General features: G+C 44.7%; 1 protein-coding gene across 1 annotated transcript; it reads right to left on the bottom strand.

Moving 5' to 3' along the window:
* Positions 1 to 726: 726 nt before the first annotated feature.
* LOC132780615 (apolipoprotein A-IV-like) lies at positions 727 to 13,437 on the bottom strand. The gene is made up of 3 exons (XM_067461646.1): positions 13,245 to 13,437; positions 6,391 to 6,544; positions 727 to 2,218 (listed from the first exon to the last, which is right to left on the bottom strand). Exons 1-3 carry the CDS (start codon positions 13,285 to 13,287, stop codon positions 1,681 to 1,683), a joined length of 735 nt encoding a protein of 244 aa, XP_067317747.1. The 5' UTR covers positions 13,288 to 13,437; the 3' UTR covers positions 727 to 1,680.
* Positions 13,438 to 15,666: the final 2,229 nt, after the last annotated feature.

Below are 15,666 nucleotides of genomic sequence, written 5' to 3'. Positions count from 1 at the left end.
AGGCCTACCACCACCAACCACCACCAACTGCAGAACGTGATACATGACACTGGATTTGAAGGGAGTAACAGAAGTTTTATTCATCTGGCCAGGGAACTGACAGAACAGTATAAATGCCAAAAAACAACGGACATAACTTGTACAGAAAAGTGCAGCACATTCTACAAAGTTTGTCAGCTATTGAAACCTTCCAAATAAATGGGAAAATTTATTCAACGATGGGGAGGCAGCCATACTGCTTGATGCGATGGTCATTCCCTGGCCAGTTTCCCTTAGGATTTCCCTTTTAGAGTCAGTCTTCTTTCGGAGGGGGGAACAACGATCCGTCCAATCCAGTGGTCAAACGCCGAGAGTCCAATGAGCAAAGTCCAGGGATCAAGAATCTATACTGTAGTCAAAAGTCAGTCCAAAGATTGAAGGTTCCAAGAGGACAGGAGACAGGTCAGGATACTGAAAATCCACAAACCTGGGGGAAAACCATCAGCGTCTACCACCAAAATAAGACAAATCTCCCAAAGATCAGTCCCAAGGGTAGCTCCTTCTATCCAGAAACACCCAGCTGCAACCTATCTCTTGCATACCCCCACCCTTAATTGCTTTCATCCATGAACTCCTACTCGCAGATTACTCCTACTCGCAGATAACATTAAGCCTTCCATCACCAACTGCTAGGCCTACCACCACCAACCACCACCAACTGCAGAACATGATACATGACACTAGGTGTAAGGCAGTAACAGAAGTTTTATTCATCTGTCCAGGTGGATGAGAGAACAGTATAAATGCCAGAAACAATGGATATAACTTGTACAGAAAAGTGCAGCACATTCCATAAAGTTTGTCAGCTATTCAAGCCTCCCAATCAAATGGGAAAATTTATTCATACTGCTCAATGCGATGGTCATTCCCTGGCCAGTATCCCTTAGGACAGTCTTTCTCAACCTGGGGGTCGAGACCCTTGTGGGGGTCGCGAGGGGGTGTCAGAGGGGTCGCCAAAGACTATAAGAAAACACAGTATTTTCTGATGGTGATTGGGATTCCATGTGGGAAGTTTGAGCCAATTCTATGGTTGGTGGAGTTCAGAATGTTCTTTGATTGTAATGAACTATAAATCCCACCAACTACAACTCCCAAATGTCAAGATCTATTTTCCCCAGACTCCACCAGTCTTCACATTTGGGCATATTGAGTATTCATGCCAAGTTTGTTCCAGATCCACCATTGCATGAGTCCACAGTGCTCTCTGGATATAGGTGAACTACAACTCCCAAACTCAAGGTCAATGCCCATCAAACCCTTCAAATGTTTTCCATTGGTCATGGGAGCCAAGTTTGGTTCAAATCCATCACTGGTGGAGTTCGGAATGCTCTTTGATTATAAGTGAACTATAAATCCTAGCAACTACAACTCCCAAATTACAAAATCAATCCTCGCCCAACCCCACTAGCATTCACATTTGGGTGTATTGGGTATTTGTGCCCAGTTTGGTCCAGTGAATGGAAATGCATCCTGCATATCAGATATTTACATTATGATTTATAACAGTAGGAAAATGACTGTTATGAAGTAACAATGAAAACAATGTTATGGTTGGGGGTCACCACAACATGGGGGACTGGATTCAGGGGTCACGCCATTAGGAAGGTGGAGAACCACTGCCATAGGATTTCCCTTTTAGAGTCAGTCCTCTTTCGGAGCGGGGAACAACGATCCTTCCAACAGCTCTCGCAGCCCTGGATCGTACTTCTTGTACTCCTTCAGGAATGGGATCCAGTAGGGCTTCAAGTGCTTGTGGAGGGTCTCCATCCCCAGCCGGAAGTCCTTGGCCGCTTTGTCCAGAGAGGTCTGGAGAATATCCTCATTTTCTTGCAGTACATTGTTGTAATAGGTCACTAGGCTTCCCAGGGAATCCACTGCCTGTTCCAGGGGTTCATCCAATGGCTCTGACAGTTGGTTCCACGCGGTATTGATGTTCTGCTCTAGCCACTCCATGCACAAAAGTGCCTTGGACGCCACTGGGTCGACATACAGCGCCAGCGCACCTATGACGCGTTCAATTTCCTCGTAATGGCGCCTCATCCACCGAACGAAAGCCCAAGAAGTCTTCACCTTGTAGGTTTCAGAGAGATTGGACACAATCTCCATCAGTTCCTTCATCTCTGGAGGAAGCTCTCTCTCTTGCGCCCGGACTTTTTCGGAGATTTCGTCCAAATGTTCGCTGCAAAGAAGCAAAGGCAGATAGATCCAGGATCAAAGTGGACACATAGATAAAAAAGCAAAGCTTGGAGAAATGCTTTTCCCCTTTTACTACAATGTGTAAGGCCCCCAGTCATACGATGGCTGTGCTGGCTAAGGAATCCTAAGTACTACTAGTCCAAAACATATTTTCCCCAAGATCAGACCAGAAGACACCAATTTCTCTCTTATTGCTCCAAGTAGCATGAAAGGTATTTTTCAGGGATGTTCTGCTTTAGCCACTCCATATAGAAAATTATAACTTTGTGGTTGTGATTTTTTTTGTTCCAGCAGCATTCTCTCCTGACGTTTTGCCTGCATAGATGCCTGCCACAGATGCAGGTGAAACTTAAGGAGAGAATAATACTGGCATATGGTCATACCGTCCGAAAACTGACAGCAACCTATATATAGGATATAAGTTCAATGTGTTGTCAAAGGCTTTCATGGTGTTGGGAATCAGCCTGTGTTTATGTTTCGGGATCCTGAGGGAAATGATGGTGCTGAGGCTGAGGTACAAGTTGGAGATGGTTTAGTCAATTATTTTCAGGCAGACAATGACAGAGAGGCCCCAGTGCAAAGTGCAGTTTCTCATGAGAATATTCCTGCTGGGCCTAGCGATGATGGTTCACTCCCTCTCTCTGTGAGCATTCTCTCCTGACGTTTTGTCTGCATAGATGCCTGCCACTGATGCAGGTGAAACATAAGGGGAGAATAATACTGACACATGGTCATACTGTCCGAAAACTGACAGCAACCTATATATAGGAAATATATATAGGTTGTTGAAGGCTTTCATGGCCGGAATCACTGGGTTGTTGTAGGTTTTTTTCGGGCTACATGGCCATGGTCTAGAAGCATTCTCTCCTGACGTTTCGCCTGCATCTATGGCAATCATCCTCAGAGGTAGTGAGGTCTGTTGGAACTTGGAAAAAGGGTTTATATATCTGTGGAATGACCAGGGTGAGACAAAGGACTCTTGTCTGCTGGAGCTAGGTGTGAATGTTTCAACTGATCACCTTGATTAGCAACCCTTCTTGGCAGGGGGTTGGACTGGATGGCCCATGAGGTCTCTTCCAACTCTTTGATTCTATGATTCTATATAATGGCCTGACAGTGCCTGGAGCCAACTTTTGTTGAGAGGTGATTAGATGTCCTTGTTTGTTTCCTCTCTGTTGTTGTGCTGTTGCAATTTTTAGAGTTTTTTTAATACCGGTAGCCATAAGTTCAATGTGTTGTCAAAGGCTTTCATGGTGTTGGGAATCAGCCTGTGTTTGTGTTTCAGGATCCTGATGTGCGAAATGAGGGAAATGATGGCGCTGAGGCTGAGGTACAAGATGGAGATGGTTTGGTCAATGATTTTCAGGCAGACAATGACAGAGAGGCCCCAGTGCAAAGGGCAGTTTCTCATGAGAATATTCCTGCTGGGCCTAGCAATGATGGTTCACCCCCTCTCTCTGTGAGCTCTCAAGATTTGGATTTGGAAAACAATCTGACACCTGGGAATTTTAATGAGCAGCCAGAGAGTTAGCTGAAAAATATGTGGCTGGAGATCGGCCAGGATCAACAGCAAACTCAGTGTTTACGTCGCTCTGAAAGACTTCGGCTGATAAGGGGTAAATGTGGGGGAAAGTGAAACCAATTTCTGAGTTTTGGGATATAAGATTTGCCTCAAGAGGAAACCTGTTAGATCAGGCATTGTTTGGAAACCAAGTTCATGTGCCATGGACATCCTGTTCAAGGGGTCGTGTTCCTGTGGAGTTTTTTTTAGCTTTTTGGATTGTCTTTGCATCCTGTTGATTCCTGTCTGGACAAATGCTGTTTTGAATTGCTTTTGCATCTGGTGTGGACATTGCTTTGAGTTACTACCTTTTATGGACTTATTGTTTTTTGGAATGTTCTTATTTTCTTACAAGCATTTATTTCATCTGGCTATTTACTAAACTTCAATAAAAGAAGATTTGTTTTCTCACTCTTCATGTGGTGTGTTTTAGAGTCATGAGTTCGAAGGCAGCCCAGGTTGGAGTAAGCTTCCAACCATTTGACCTTTGCAGCCCAAAAGACAGTTGCATCTGTCAAGTAGGAAATTTAGGTACTTCTTTATGCAGGGAGGCTAATTTAATTAATTTACGACACCATAAAACTCTCCAGCAGCTGTGTGTATAAGTAAATAATAGTCTAGCTTGCTGTTGACCTTTGCAGTATGAAAGACTGTTGCATCTGGGGAGGCTAATTTAACTAATTTACGACACCATAAAACTCTCCAGCAGCGTGCAAAAGAATGAGGAAGTACTTCATTAGTGTCACAAGTGGAGGGTGAAGTGACAGCTCCCTTGGTGGCCAGAATTCAAAGCATACACTCACAAAGTTGGAAAGTTACATAGCCTCTGTGTTTCAGGATCCTCTGTGTGTCTGTCTATATATGTCGTGTGTCTATGGCATTGAATGTGTGACATGTATATGTGCATTGTGATCCGCCCTGAGTCCCCTGTGGGGTGAGAAGGGCGGAATATAAATACTGTAAATGAATAAATAAGTAAATAATAGTCTAGCTTGCTGTTGACCTTTGGAGTATGAAAGACAGTTGCATCTGTCAAGTAGGAAATTTAGGTCCTGCTTATGCGGGGAGGCTAATTTAACTAACTTACGACGCCATAAAACTCTCCAGCAGTGTGCAAAAGAATGAGGAAGTATTCCATCGGTGTCACAAGTGGACGGTGAAGTGACAGCTCCCTCGGTGGCCAGAATTCAAAGCATACACTCACAAAGTTGGAAAGTTAAATAGCCTCTGTGTGTCTGTCTTTATATGTCATGTGTCTATGGCATTGAATGTTTGCCATGCATATGTGAATTGTGATCCTGTAAATAAATAAATAAGTAAATAATAGTCCAGCTTGCTGTTGACCTTTGAAGCCTGAAAGACAGTTGCATTTGTCAAGTAGGAAATTTAGGTCCTGCTTATGCGGGGAGGCTAATTTAACTAACTTACGACACCATAAAACTCTCCAGCAGTGTGCAAAGGAATGAGGAAGTACTCCATCGGTGTCACAAGTGGACGGTGAAGGGACAGCTCCCCCGGTGGCTGGAATTCGAAGCATACCCTCATGAAGCTGGAAAGTTAAATAGCCTCTGTGTGTCTGTCTATATACGCCGTGTGACTATGGCATTGAATGTTGACATGTATATGTGCATTGTGATCCACCCTGAGTCCGCTGCGGGGTGAGAAGGGCGGAATATAAATACTGTAAATGAATAAATAAGTAAATAATAGTCTAGCTTGCTGTTGACCTTTGCAGTATGAAAGACTGTTGCATCTGTCAAGTAGGAAATTTAGGTCCTGCTTATGCGGGGAGTCTAATTTAACTAATTTATGACGCCATAAAACTCTCCAGCAGCGTGCAAAAGAATGAGGAAGTACTCCATCGGTGTCACAAGTGGACGGTGAAGCGATAGCTCCCTCGGTGGCTGGAATTCAAAGCACACACTCACAAAGTTGGGAAGTTAAATAGCCTCTGTGTGTCTGTCTATGTATGTTGTGTGCATTGTGATCTGCCCTGAGTCCCCTGAGGGTTCAGAAGGGCGGAATATAAATACTGCAAATAAATAAATAAATAAATAAATACCGTATATTCTGGCATATAAGACGACTGGGCGTATAAGACGACCCCCAACTTTTCCAGTTAAAATATAGAGTTAAGATGACTCCCATGCATAAGACTACACCCGCGTATAAGACGACCCCTGACTTTTGAGAAGATTTTCTTGGGTTAAAAAGTAGTCTTATATGCCAGAATATACTGTACTTTTATGCAACTACCCTCACTGATTGACTTTGGAACTGCAAGGCTATTCAATGCTAATCAAGCTTTCTAATTGCAACATCCATACTTGCTCCAATGGAACATCTGCCTCTCAGGTTGTGATGGATGATGGGACTTGCGATCCTAAATTTCTGGGTGCATCTATGTTGTAAATGTAATGCAGTTACCATTTGAAGTGCCATGGCTCAATGTGAAGGATTCCTGGGAGTTGCAGTATGGCCAGGCACCCGTCCTCTTGGGCAGAGCGGGCAAAACAGCTTGTGAAACTATACTGTCTGTAGCAATGAGTTGTGGCAGTTCAAGCAGTGACACCACATCAGAGCGGTTTGCTTACTTGATAGCCGTGGTATTCCCAGATTCTAAGATTTTCTCTAATATCTCCGACGCGGCAAAGAAGGCCTTCCACCCGAATGTAAACATTTTATCCACCAACTCTTTTAACTTGGGCTCTGAACGGGGGGCTTCTCTGATGGTCATGGCTTGGCATCCTGCAAAACAAAACCAGAGTCAAACAAATCAGATTTTTCATAGCTCTCTTTGAGGTCGTGTTTATTTATTTATTTATTTACTTTATTTGTATACCGCACTATCTCAGCCCGTAGGCGACTCAATGCGGTCTACAACAGGACAATATACAAAGTGCATAGCAATAACATCTAAACAGTCATTAAAGCAGTTAAAACAATACAACAATACATCAGCAAAGGAACAAACATCAATACATCCAATACCTAATCCGTCACGTCTCATCAGTAAAATCACAATCCGATCTCCTCATCCATTATTCCAGTTCCAAATTCAGTCAATTGATTGCACTGCTTAATTGAACGCCTGTTCAAAGAGCCAGGTCTTCACTCTTCTCCTGAACACCAGCAGGGAGGGAGCCGATCTAACATCTGCGGGAAGGGCGTTCCACAGCCGAGGGGCCACCACGGAGAAGGCCCTGTCTCTCGTCCCCGCCAGCCGTGCTTGCGAGGCTGGCGGGATTGAGAGCAGGGCCTCCCCGGACGATCTTAATGTCCTAACTGGTTCATAGGGGGTGATGCGTTCGGACAGATAGGTCGGGCCAGAACCGTTTAGGGCTTTAAAGGCTAAAGCCAGCACTTTGAATTGTGCCCGGTAGCAAATTGGCAGCCAGTGGAGCTGGCGCAGCAGTGGAGTGGTGTGCTCCCTGAGTGCCGCTCCTGTTAACAACCTGGCTGCCGATCGTTGGACCATTTGTAGCTTCCGAGCCGTCTTCAAAGGCAACCCCACGTAGAGAGCGTTGCAGTAATCTATACAGGATGTAACCAGCGCGTGGACTACCGTGGCCAAGTCAGACTTCCCAAGGTACGGGCGCAACTGGCACACAAGTTTTAATTGTGCAAAAGCTCTCCCGGCCACCGCCGAGACCTGGGGTTCCAGGCTCAGCGATGAGTCCAGGATCACTCCCAAGCTGCGAACCTGCGTCTTCAGGGGGAGTGGAACCCCGTCCAACACCGGCTGTCACCCTATATCCTGTTTAGACCATGGACCGCGGCTAAAGGAGGGCCCTGCCTGGCAAGCGTTCACAATAACACCCAAAGTTTCAGATTAAAGAATATGCACATCAGGATGACAACAAACAGCAGAAGCTTGTATTGCATTCTTCGAGGGCGTGAGAGCATGCCTTGAACGAAGTGCCACCCAGAAAGATGTCAATTAATCAAAAGTAATCCTTTCTGTGCTGTCGCACGCTGGGCCTGAAATAATGTCTGTTTACAGGACGTGCCTTCTGTATGCTCAACGGGACGCCGGGGTGCCTCAGCTGAAGGGCCCCTTAGCTTTCATAGAATCATAGAATCCTAGAATCAAAGAGTTGGAAGAGACCTCCTGGGCCATCCAGTCCAACCCCATTCTGCCAAGAAGCAGGAATATTGCATTCAAATCACCCCCGACAGATGGCCATCCAGCCTCTGTTTCAAAGCTTCCAAAGAAGGAGCCTCCACCACACTCCGGGGCAGAGAGTTCCACTGCTGAACGGCTCTCACAGTCAGGAAGTTCTTCCTAATGTTCAGATGGAATCTCCTCTCTTGTAGTTTGAAGCCATTGTTCCGCTTCCTAGTCTCCAAGGAAGCAGAAAACAAGCTTGCTCCCTCCTCCTCCCTGTGCCTTCCTCTCACATATTTATACATGGCTCTCATCATGTCTCCTCTCAGCCTTCTCTTCTTCAGGCTAAACATGCCCAGTTCCCTAAGCCGCTCCTCATAGGGCTTGTTCTCCAGACCCTTGATCATTTTAGTCACCCTCCTCTGGACACATTCCAGCTTGTCAATATCTCTCTTGAATTGTGGTGCCCAGAATTGGACACAATATTCCAGATGTGGTCTAACCAAAGCAGAATAGAGGGGTAGCATTACTTCCTTAGATCTAGACACTATGCTCCTCTTGATGCAGGCCAAAATCCCATTGGCTTTTTTTGCCGCCACATCACATCGTTGGCTCATGTTTAACTTGTTGTCCACAAGGACTCCAAGATCTTTTTCACACGTACTGCTCTCGAGACAGGCGTCACCCATTCTGTATCTTTGCATTTCATTTTTTCTGCCAAAGTGGAGTATCATGCATTTGTCACTGTTGAACTTCATTTTGTTAGTTTTGGCCATTCATCTCTCTAATCTGTCAAGATCGTTTTGAATTCTGCTCCTGTCCTCTGGACTATTGGCTCTCCCTCCCAATTTGGTGTCGTCTGCAAACTTGATGATCATGCCTTCTAGCCCTTCATCTAAGCCGTTAATAAAGATGTTGAACAGGACCGGGCCCAGGACGGAACCCTGCGGCACTCCACTTGTCACTTCTTTCCAAGATGAAGAGGAAGCATTAGTGAGCACTCTCTGTGTTCGAACTTTGTGTTTCCCAACACAAAGTTCTATTGAGGCTCAAAATAGGTTCAACAAAGTTCTTTATTTGGGCTTAAATCTTCAAACAAACGAATTAAATGCTTTATAACTTTGGAAAACTGGTAGTTTCCTCAATCTGCCAACAAGGGCAGGCAACTGGTGGTAAACTGTTCCTTTCTTCCTTAGGGAAATCTTTTGACCCCTTCCTGGGCAATCTTTCTTTACCTTGCTGGCGTGAGGCCCCTTCTCCCAGCTCCAAGCTGCTTTATGGATAGCCCCCCGAGTGGTCCCTTACCAGACAAGGTTCCTGTAGAACTGCCAAAATGAAAGATGTCCTTTGGTTTTCTCCACGAAGGCTGTAGGAACTGTCCTGTTGCCCCAGCAAAGGCTGACTTATCCCCCCAGCAAAAGCTGTGGAACTATTCTTTACTCCCCCAGCAGAGCTGTGAGAAGTGAAGCCTTTGTGCAGGTGGGATAGAGAAAACCCACACGTCCTGCTGTTAGGTTCCAAACAGTGAGACTGAACAAAAGTCCCTTTTGCCCCCAAAACCCTGGGGAAAGGGCTATAGGACTAAAGATTCTATTCATGATTGCCAAGTTACTGGCCCTATGGCTGCAATCTTGAAGCCTTTGTGCAGGTGGGATAGAGAAAACCCACATGTCCTGCTGTTAGGCTCCAAACAGTGAGACTGAACAAAAGTCCCTTTTGCCTCCAAAACCCTGGGGAAAGGGCTATAGGACTAAAGATTCTATTCATGATTGCCAAATTACTGGCCCTATGGCTGCAATCTTGGGAAGCTACCTGATTGCAAAATGCGTGGCTTAAATAAATTCATACAAACTAGCAGTGCAAAAAAAAAAGGAATTCAAATCTCCTGGCACTGCCATGCCAGGTCCCTTGCCAGACAAGGTTCCTGTAGAACTGCCAAAATGAAAGATGTCCTTTAGTTTTCTCCAAGAAGGCTGTAGGAACTGTCCTGTTGCCCCAGCAAAGGCTGACTTATCCCCCCAGCAAAAGCTGTGGAACTATTCTTTACTCCCCCACCAGAGCTGTGAGAAGTGAAGCCTTTGTGCAGGTGGGATAGAGAAAACGCACACGTCCTGCTGTTAGGCTCCAAACAGTGAGACTGAACAAAAGTCCCTTTTGCCTCCAAAACCCTGGGGAAAGGGCTATAGGACTAAAGATTCTATTCATGATTGCCAAGTTACTGGCCCTATGGCTGCAATCTTGAAGCCTTTGTGCAGGTGGGATAGAGAAAACCCACACGTCCTGCTGTTAGGCTCCAGACAGTGAGACTGAACAAAAGTCCCTTTTGCCTCCCAAACCCTGGGGAAAGGGCTATAGGACTAAAGATTCTATTGATGATTGCCAAGTTACTGGCCCTATGGCTGCAATCTTGGGAAGCTACCTGATTGCAAAATGCGTGGCTTAAATAAATTCATACAAACTAGCAGTGCAAAAAAAAAAAAAGGAATTCAAATCTCCTGGCACTGCCATGCCAGCACACTTTCCAATAAATAAAAAATAGTGAATTACGCCTTTAGCTGCAAAAACCTTTTTTTATAGACAGGGTGCATCTACGCTGCAGAGTTGATGTGGTTTGACACTGCTTTGGCTGACACGGCTCAAGGCTAGGGAAATTCTGGGAGTTGTTGTAGTTTTACTAAGGGCTCAACTACACTGCAAAATTACAGCAGTTTGGAACTGCTATGGCTCGAATGGTTTGGAATCCTGGGCATTATAGTTCTGCAAGACTTTTAGCTTTCTCATTGAGGTCGAGTTCAGACCATGGACCATGGCTAAAGGAGGGCCATGCCTGGCAAGCGTTTACAATAACACTCAAAGTTCTAGAGTAAAGAATACACGCACCAGGATGATGACAAACAGCAGCAGCTTGTGTTGGCATTGTTTGAGGGTGAGAGAAAGCATGACAAAAATCTATTTTTATAGACCGGGTGCATCCACGCTGCAGAGTTAATGTGGTTTGATACTGCTCAGTGCTAGGGAAATTCTGGAAGTTGTTGTAGTTTTACTAAGGGCTCAACTTACACTGAAAACTTACGGCAGTTTGGAAATGCCAGGGCTCAAATGGTTTGGAATTCTGGTCATTATAGTTGTGCAAGACCTTTAGCTCTCTCTCTTTGAGGTCGAATTCAGACCATGGACCACGGCTAAAGGAGGACCATGCCTGGCAAGCGTTTACAATTACACTCAAAGTTTCAGAGTAAAGAATACACGCACCAGGATGACAACAAACAGCAGCCGCTTGTGTTGGCATTGTTTGAGGGTGAGAGAGAGCGTGACTTGCCCAAAGTATCACCCAGGAGGATGTAAAATAAACAAAATAAATCCTTTCCAATAAATAAAAATAGTGAATTATGCCTTCAGCTGCAAAAAAACTCCACCTTTTTATAGACAGGGTGCATCTAAGCTGCAGAGTTAATGTGGTTTGATACTGCTTGTAGAGATATGTTTATTATAAAGTGTTATTTATAATATGTTTGAATCTGTATTTATGTATTACATTGGTTGCCAGGGCCTAGCTGTGAGAGATAGGTTGCCATGGTGACAAGGCCGAAGAGGAGGTGGGCGGAGCTTAAGGAGAAAAAGGTTTGAAAGTGACAGTTAATTTTTAGTCAGGAGGAAGAGACCCTGAGAAGAGGAGCAGAGCCAGTTAAGGGCTCTGGGGAAATAGCAGAGTCGGGAAAGGACTCTGGGAAAGTAGTTTAGTCAGGAGGAAGAGACCCTGAGAAGAGGGCAGAGTCAGTTAGGGCTCTGTGGCGTGAAGATGTATAGATTCAGTTAGTTCTTAGTATTTGTGAATATTTCTTCAGCAAGGGAGCTGAAGGTGAAACCTTGTTAGATTGCTTGAGTAAAAAGAATCTAACAGAGGGGGTTTTAGGATCGCCAGTAGTGGAAGACTGGAGATCAGTGGTTTGATCCGGTATAGGACAAACAGTGTGAATATTCACAATAGGGAACACTGAAATAATAAAGCACTTCACTGAAGAAGGAGTTTATAAGATTGTAACATCAGAAGCCTGAATGTATCTCAGCCAAGCCATATTGTAACCAACAAGCATGTGCCAAGTTCAACATCTCAATATTGCAACAATACGCTCTGTTTAACAATAAACTTGTTCTCTTTGTTAATTTAAACCTGCCTCCTCCATTGAATTTATGTTCGGTGTGTTCCACTCTACCAAAGTTACCTCACAACGCAAATAGGGATAAACAGAGACTTTAAGACCAGCGTCTCTAAACATATTGGTGGCAGTTTAATTTAATAGCAGTCTAGGAACGTATTTACATTTTATTGGTGGCATTGATACGTCCTTACATTTTTGGTAATCCCATTTGGTGGGATAAAGGCTTCTTTACATATTTTGGTGGCAAGCGGTGACATTAACGCTTCTTCACACTGCTCAATTATAGGGAAATTCTGGAAGTTGTTGTAGTTTTACTAAGGGTTAAACTACACTGAAGAATTACGGCAGTTTGAAACCGCCATGGCTCAAATTTACATTTATTTACATTATTATTTGCATTATTTCTATCCCGCCCTTTTCAGCCTGAACGTGACTCAGGGCGGTATATAAAGTTGGCACAATTTGATGCCGAAACAAAATACATACATTGGTAAAGCAAAAACATTAAGTGCAATTAAACATAAACGACAGTGCATAATAACAACTTAGGAAGAAACTATGAACTCTGTTCAAATCTCCATCCGTTACATTGTCTTGGCCATTCCTGGGTCAATTTCCAACTCTAGTTTGTCTGTTTACTCCGGGGTTCCGAATGCTTGCTCGAAGAGCCAAGTTTTTACTCTTTTTCGGAAAGTCAGGAGGGATCTAATATCCTTGGGGAGAGAGTTCCACAGCCGGGGGGCCACCACAGAAAAGGCCCTCAAATGATTTGGAATCCTGGGAATTACAGTTCTGCAAGACTTTAAGCCCTCTCTGCCAAAGACTGCCTGGGCTCTTTGGTGGGGAAGACCATCAACTTTGCAAAACTATAATTCCCAAGATTCCAGAGCCTTGAGCCACTGCAGTGTCAAGTGGTGACAAACCACCATCTTTCAACAGTAGGTGCATCAATGGTAAATGTTAACTTGTCACTTCTCTTACATCAGAACAAAGTTTGCATGCACATTGTAGAGATAATGCAGTTTGGCACCAGATGATAGGATCCTGGGTGTTGTGGATTTGCAGAATGCAAACTGTTATTCCTGGAATTCTATAGAACCGAGCCATGAGAATTAAAGTGGTCTCAAACTGGGTTAATTCTACGGTGTAGATGCACCCCAAGAACAGAAGTGGGACTCACCTGTGACCACAGCCAAGGCAAAGAGCACAACCAGGAGCTTCATGGCTGCAAGAAAGGAGGCTCCGCACGGACCCAGACCCAAGACTCTCTCTCTCTGAGAAGGGCATCAAGCCTCCCACTCCCTCCCTGCCTCTGGTCACTCATTAACACTGACCACTGCCCTGGGTGCCTTCCCTTCGCCTCTCCCTTTGGGACACTCGGGCGATGACCTCTTCAGAGGTGGACAGAGGGGACATTCACCCATCTCTTTCACCTGCTTCCACGTCCTTCAGAAAAGAGGGAGATTGTTTTGAACTTGTTCCAAAATGACCTATAGTTAGCAGCAACATGCAAATTGTGCAGGGTTGCATCAGATGACCCATTAATTACAGGGCAAAGGGTGGAAAACAGGCCATCGATAACTCACCAAATTGATAGGGATTATTATTATTGTATTGTCGAAGGCTTTCATGGCCGGGATCACTGGGTTGTTGTAGGTTTTTCCGGGCTATATGGCCATGTTCTGGAGGCAATTTTTCTCCTGACGTTTTGCCTGCATCTATGGCAAGCATCCTCAGAGATAGTGACTACCTCACTACCTCTGAGGATGCTTGCCACAGATGCAGGCGAAACGTCAGGAGAAAAATTGCCTCCAGAAAATGGCCATATAGCCCGGAAAAATAAATCCTTTCCAAAAAAACCCATTATTATTATTATTATGTACTATTAAGTATTATTATGTACTCGCGAGGTGCTTTACGCACGAGTAGGCTGCACGGTGCTGCTCCTTCCTTGGCAGGCTCACGCTATCCGTCAGGTCCGATGGGAGGCTGCCCCGGCGCTCCATGCAATCATGCCGGCCACATGACCTTGGAGGTGTCTACGGACAACGCCGGCTCTTCGACTTAGAAATGCAGATGACTTAAAAATGCAGAAATCCACACCCCAGAGTCAGATACGACTGGACTTCATGTCAGAGGAAAACCTTTAACTAGGAAAATTGTGGAAGATCCAAGGTGGGGGAAAGAACTCTTGTCTGTTGGAGGTAGGTATGAATGTTTCAATTGGCCACCTTGATTGCCATTTCATAGCCTGACAGTTTTTAGGGAGGATCCTTTGTTGAGAGGTGATTAGCTGGCCCTGATTGTTTCTTGTCTGGAGTTCCCCTGTGTTTGAGTGTTGTTCTTTATTTACAGTTATAATTTTAGAGTTGTTTTTTAAATACTGGTAGCCAGATTTTGTTCAGACTAGAAATAGGAAGATTTCCCATTCTCTGCTCCTGGAATTACTGCCTTAAAGAGGACTAGAAAGAACCCCCTCCCTCTAAGGCAGTGGTTCTCAACCTGGGGGTCGGGACCCAGTGGGGGGTCGTGAGGGGGTGTCAGAGGGGTCGCCAAAGACCATCAGAAAGCACAGCATTTTCTGTGGGTTATGGGGGTTCTGTGTGGGAAGCTTGGCCCAATTCTATCGTTGGTGAGGTTCAGAATATTCTTTAATTGTAGGTGAACTATACATACCAGCAACTACAACTCCCAAATATCAAGCTCTATTTCCCCCAAACTCCACTAGTGTTTACATTTGGGCATATAGAGTATTTGTGCCAAGTTTCATCCAGATCCATCATTGTTTGAGTCCACAGTGCTTTCTGGATGTAGGTGAACCACAACTTCAAAACTCAAGGTCAATACCCACCAAACCCTTCCAGTATTTTCTATTGGTTATGGGAGTTCTGTGTGCTAAGATTGGTTCAATTCCATCGTTGTTGAAGTTCAGAAAGCCTTTTGATTGTAGGTTAACTACAAATCCCAGCAACTGCAACTCCCAAATGACTAAATCGACACCCCCTCTGCCAACCAGTATTCAAATTTGAGCATAGCAGGTATTTGTGTCAAATTCGTTCAAGTGAATGAAGATACATCCTGCATATCAGATATTTACATTACGATTCATAACAGTAGCAAAATTACAGTTATGAGGTAGTAACAAAAATAATGTTATGGTTGGGGGTCACAACAACATGAGGAACTGTATTAAGGGGTCACGCCATTAGGAAGGTTGAGAAACACTGCTCTAAGGGCCCTTCCACACCGCAAAATAAGATATGTGCAATGTGCAGAGGGATTTTTTAATTGATTTTTTTTTTAAAAAAAAACTATAGTCCGGCCCTCCAACGGTCTGAGGGACAGTAAACTGGCCCCTGGTTTAAAAAGTTTGAGGACCCCTGGTATAGACCTTCACAGTGGTTCTAGTAGCACGAATCCCAGGCATGGGTTAAAGGGAGGACCTCACAAAGCCGAAATGGAGAAAGCAACTGTCCCAACATTACTTTCAATTATTAATCCTGAGCACTGGGTTCGGGTGTATTTGCAGATATTTGAATCCTGGGATCATGGGCACAAGCGCAGATGGTAAAAGTTTACCCAACCAAGGGGGGGGGGCAGGA

This window comes from Anolis sagrei, chromosome Y (assembly GCF_037176765.1).
Source record: "Anolis sagrei isolate rAnoSag1 chromosome Y, rAnoSag1.mat, whole genome shotgun sequence".
NCBI lineage: Eukaryota > Metazoa > Chordata > Lepidosauria > Squamata > Dactyloidae > Anolis > Anolis sagrei.
Note: the sequence above shows the minus strand (reverse complement) of the source record. Positions and strands in the feature narration are given on the sequence as shown.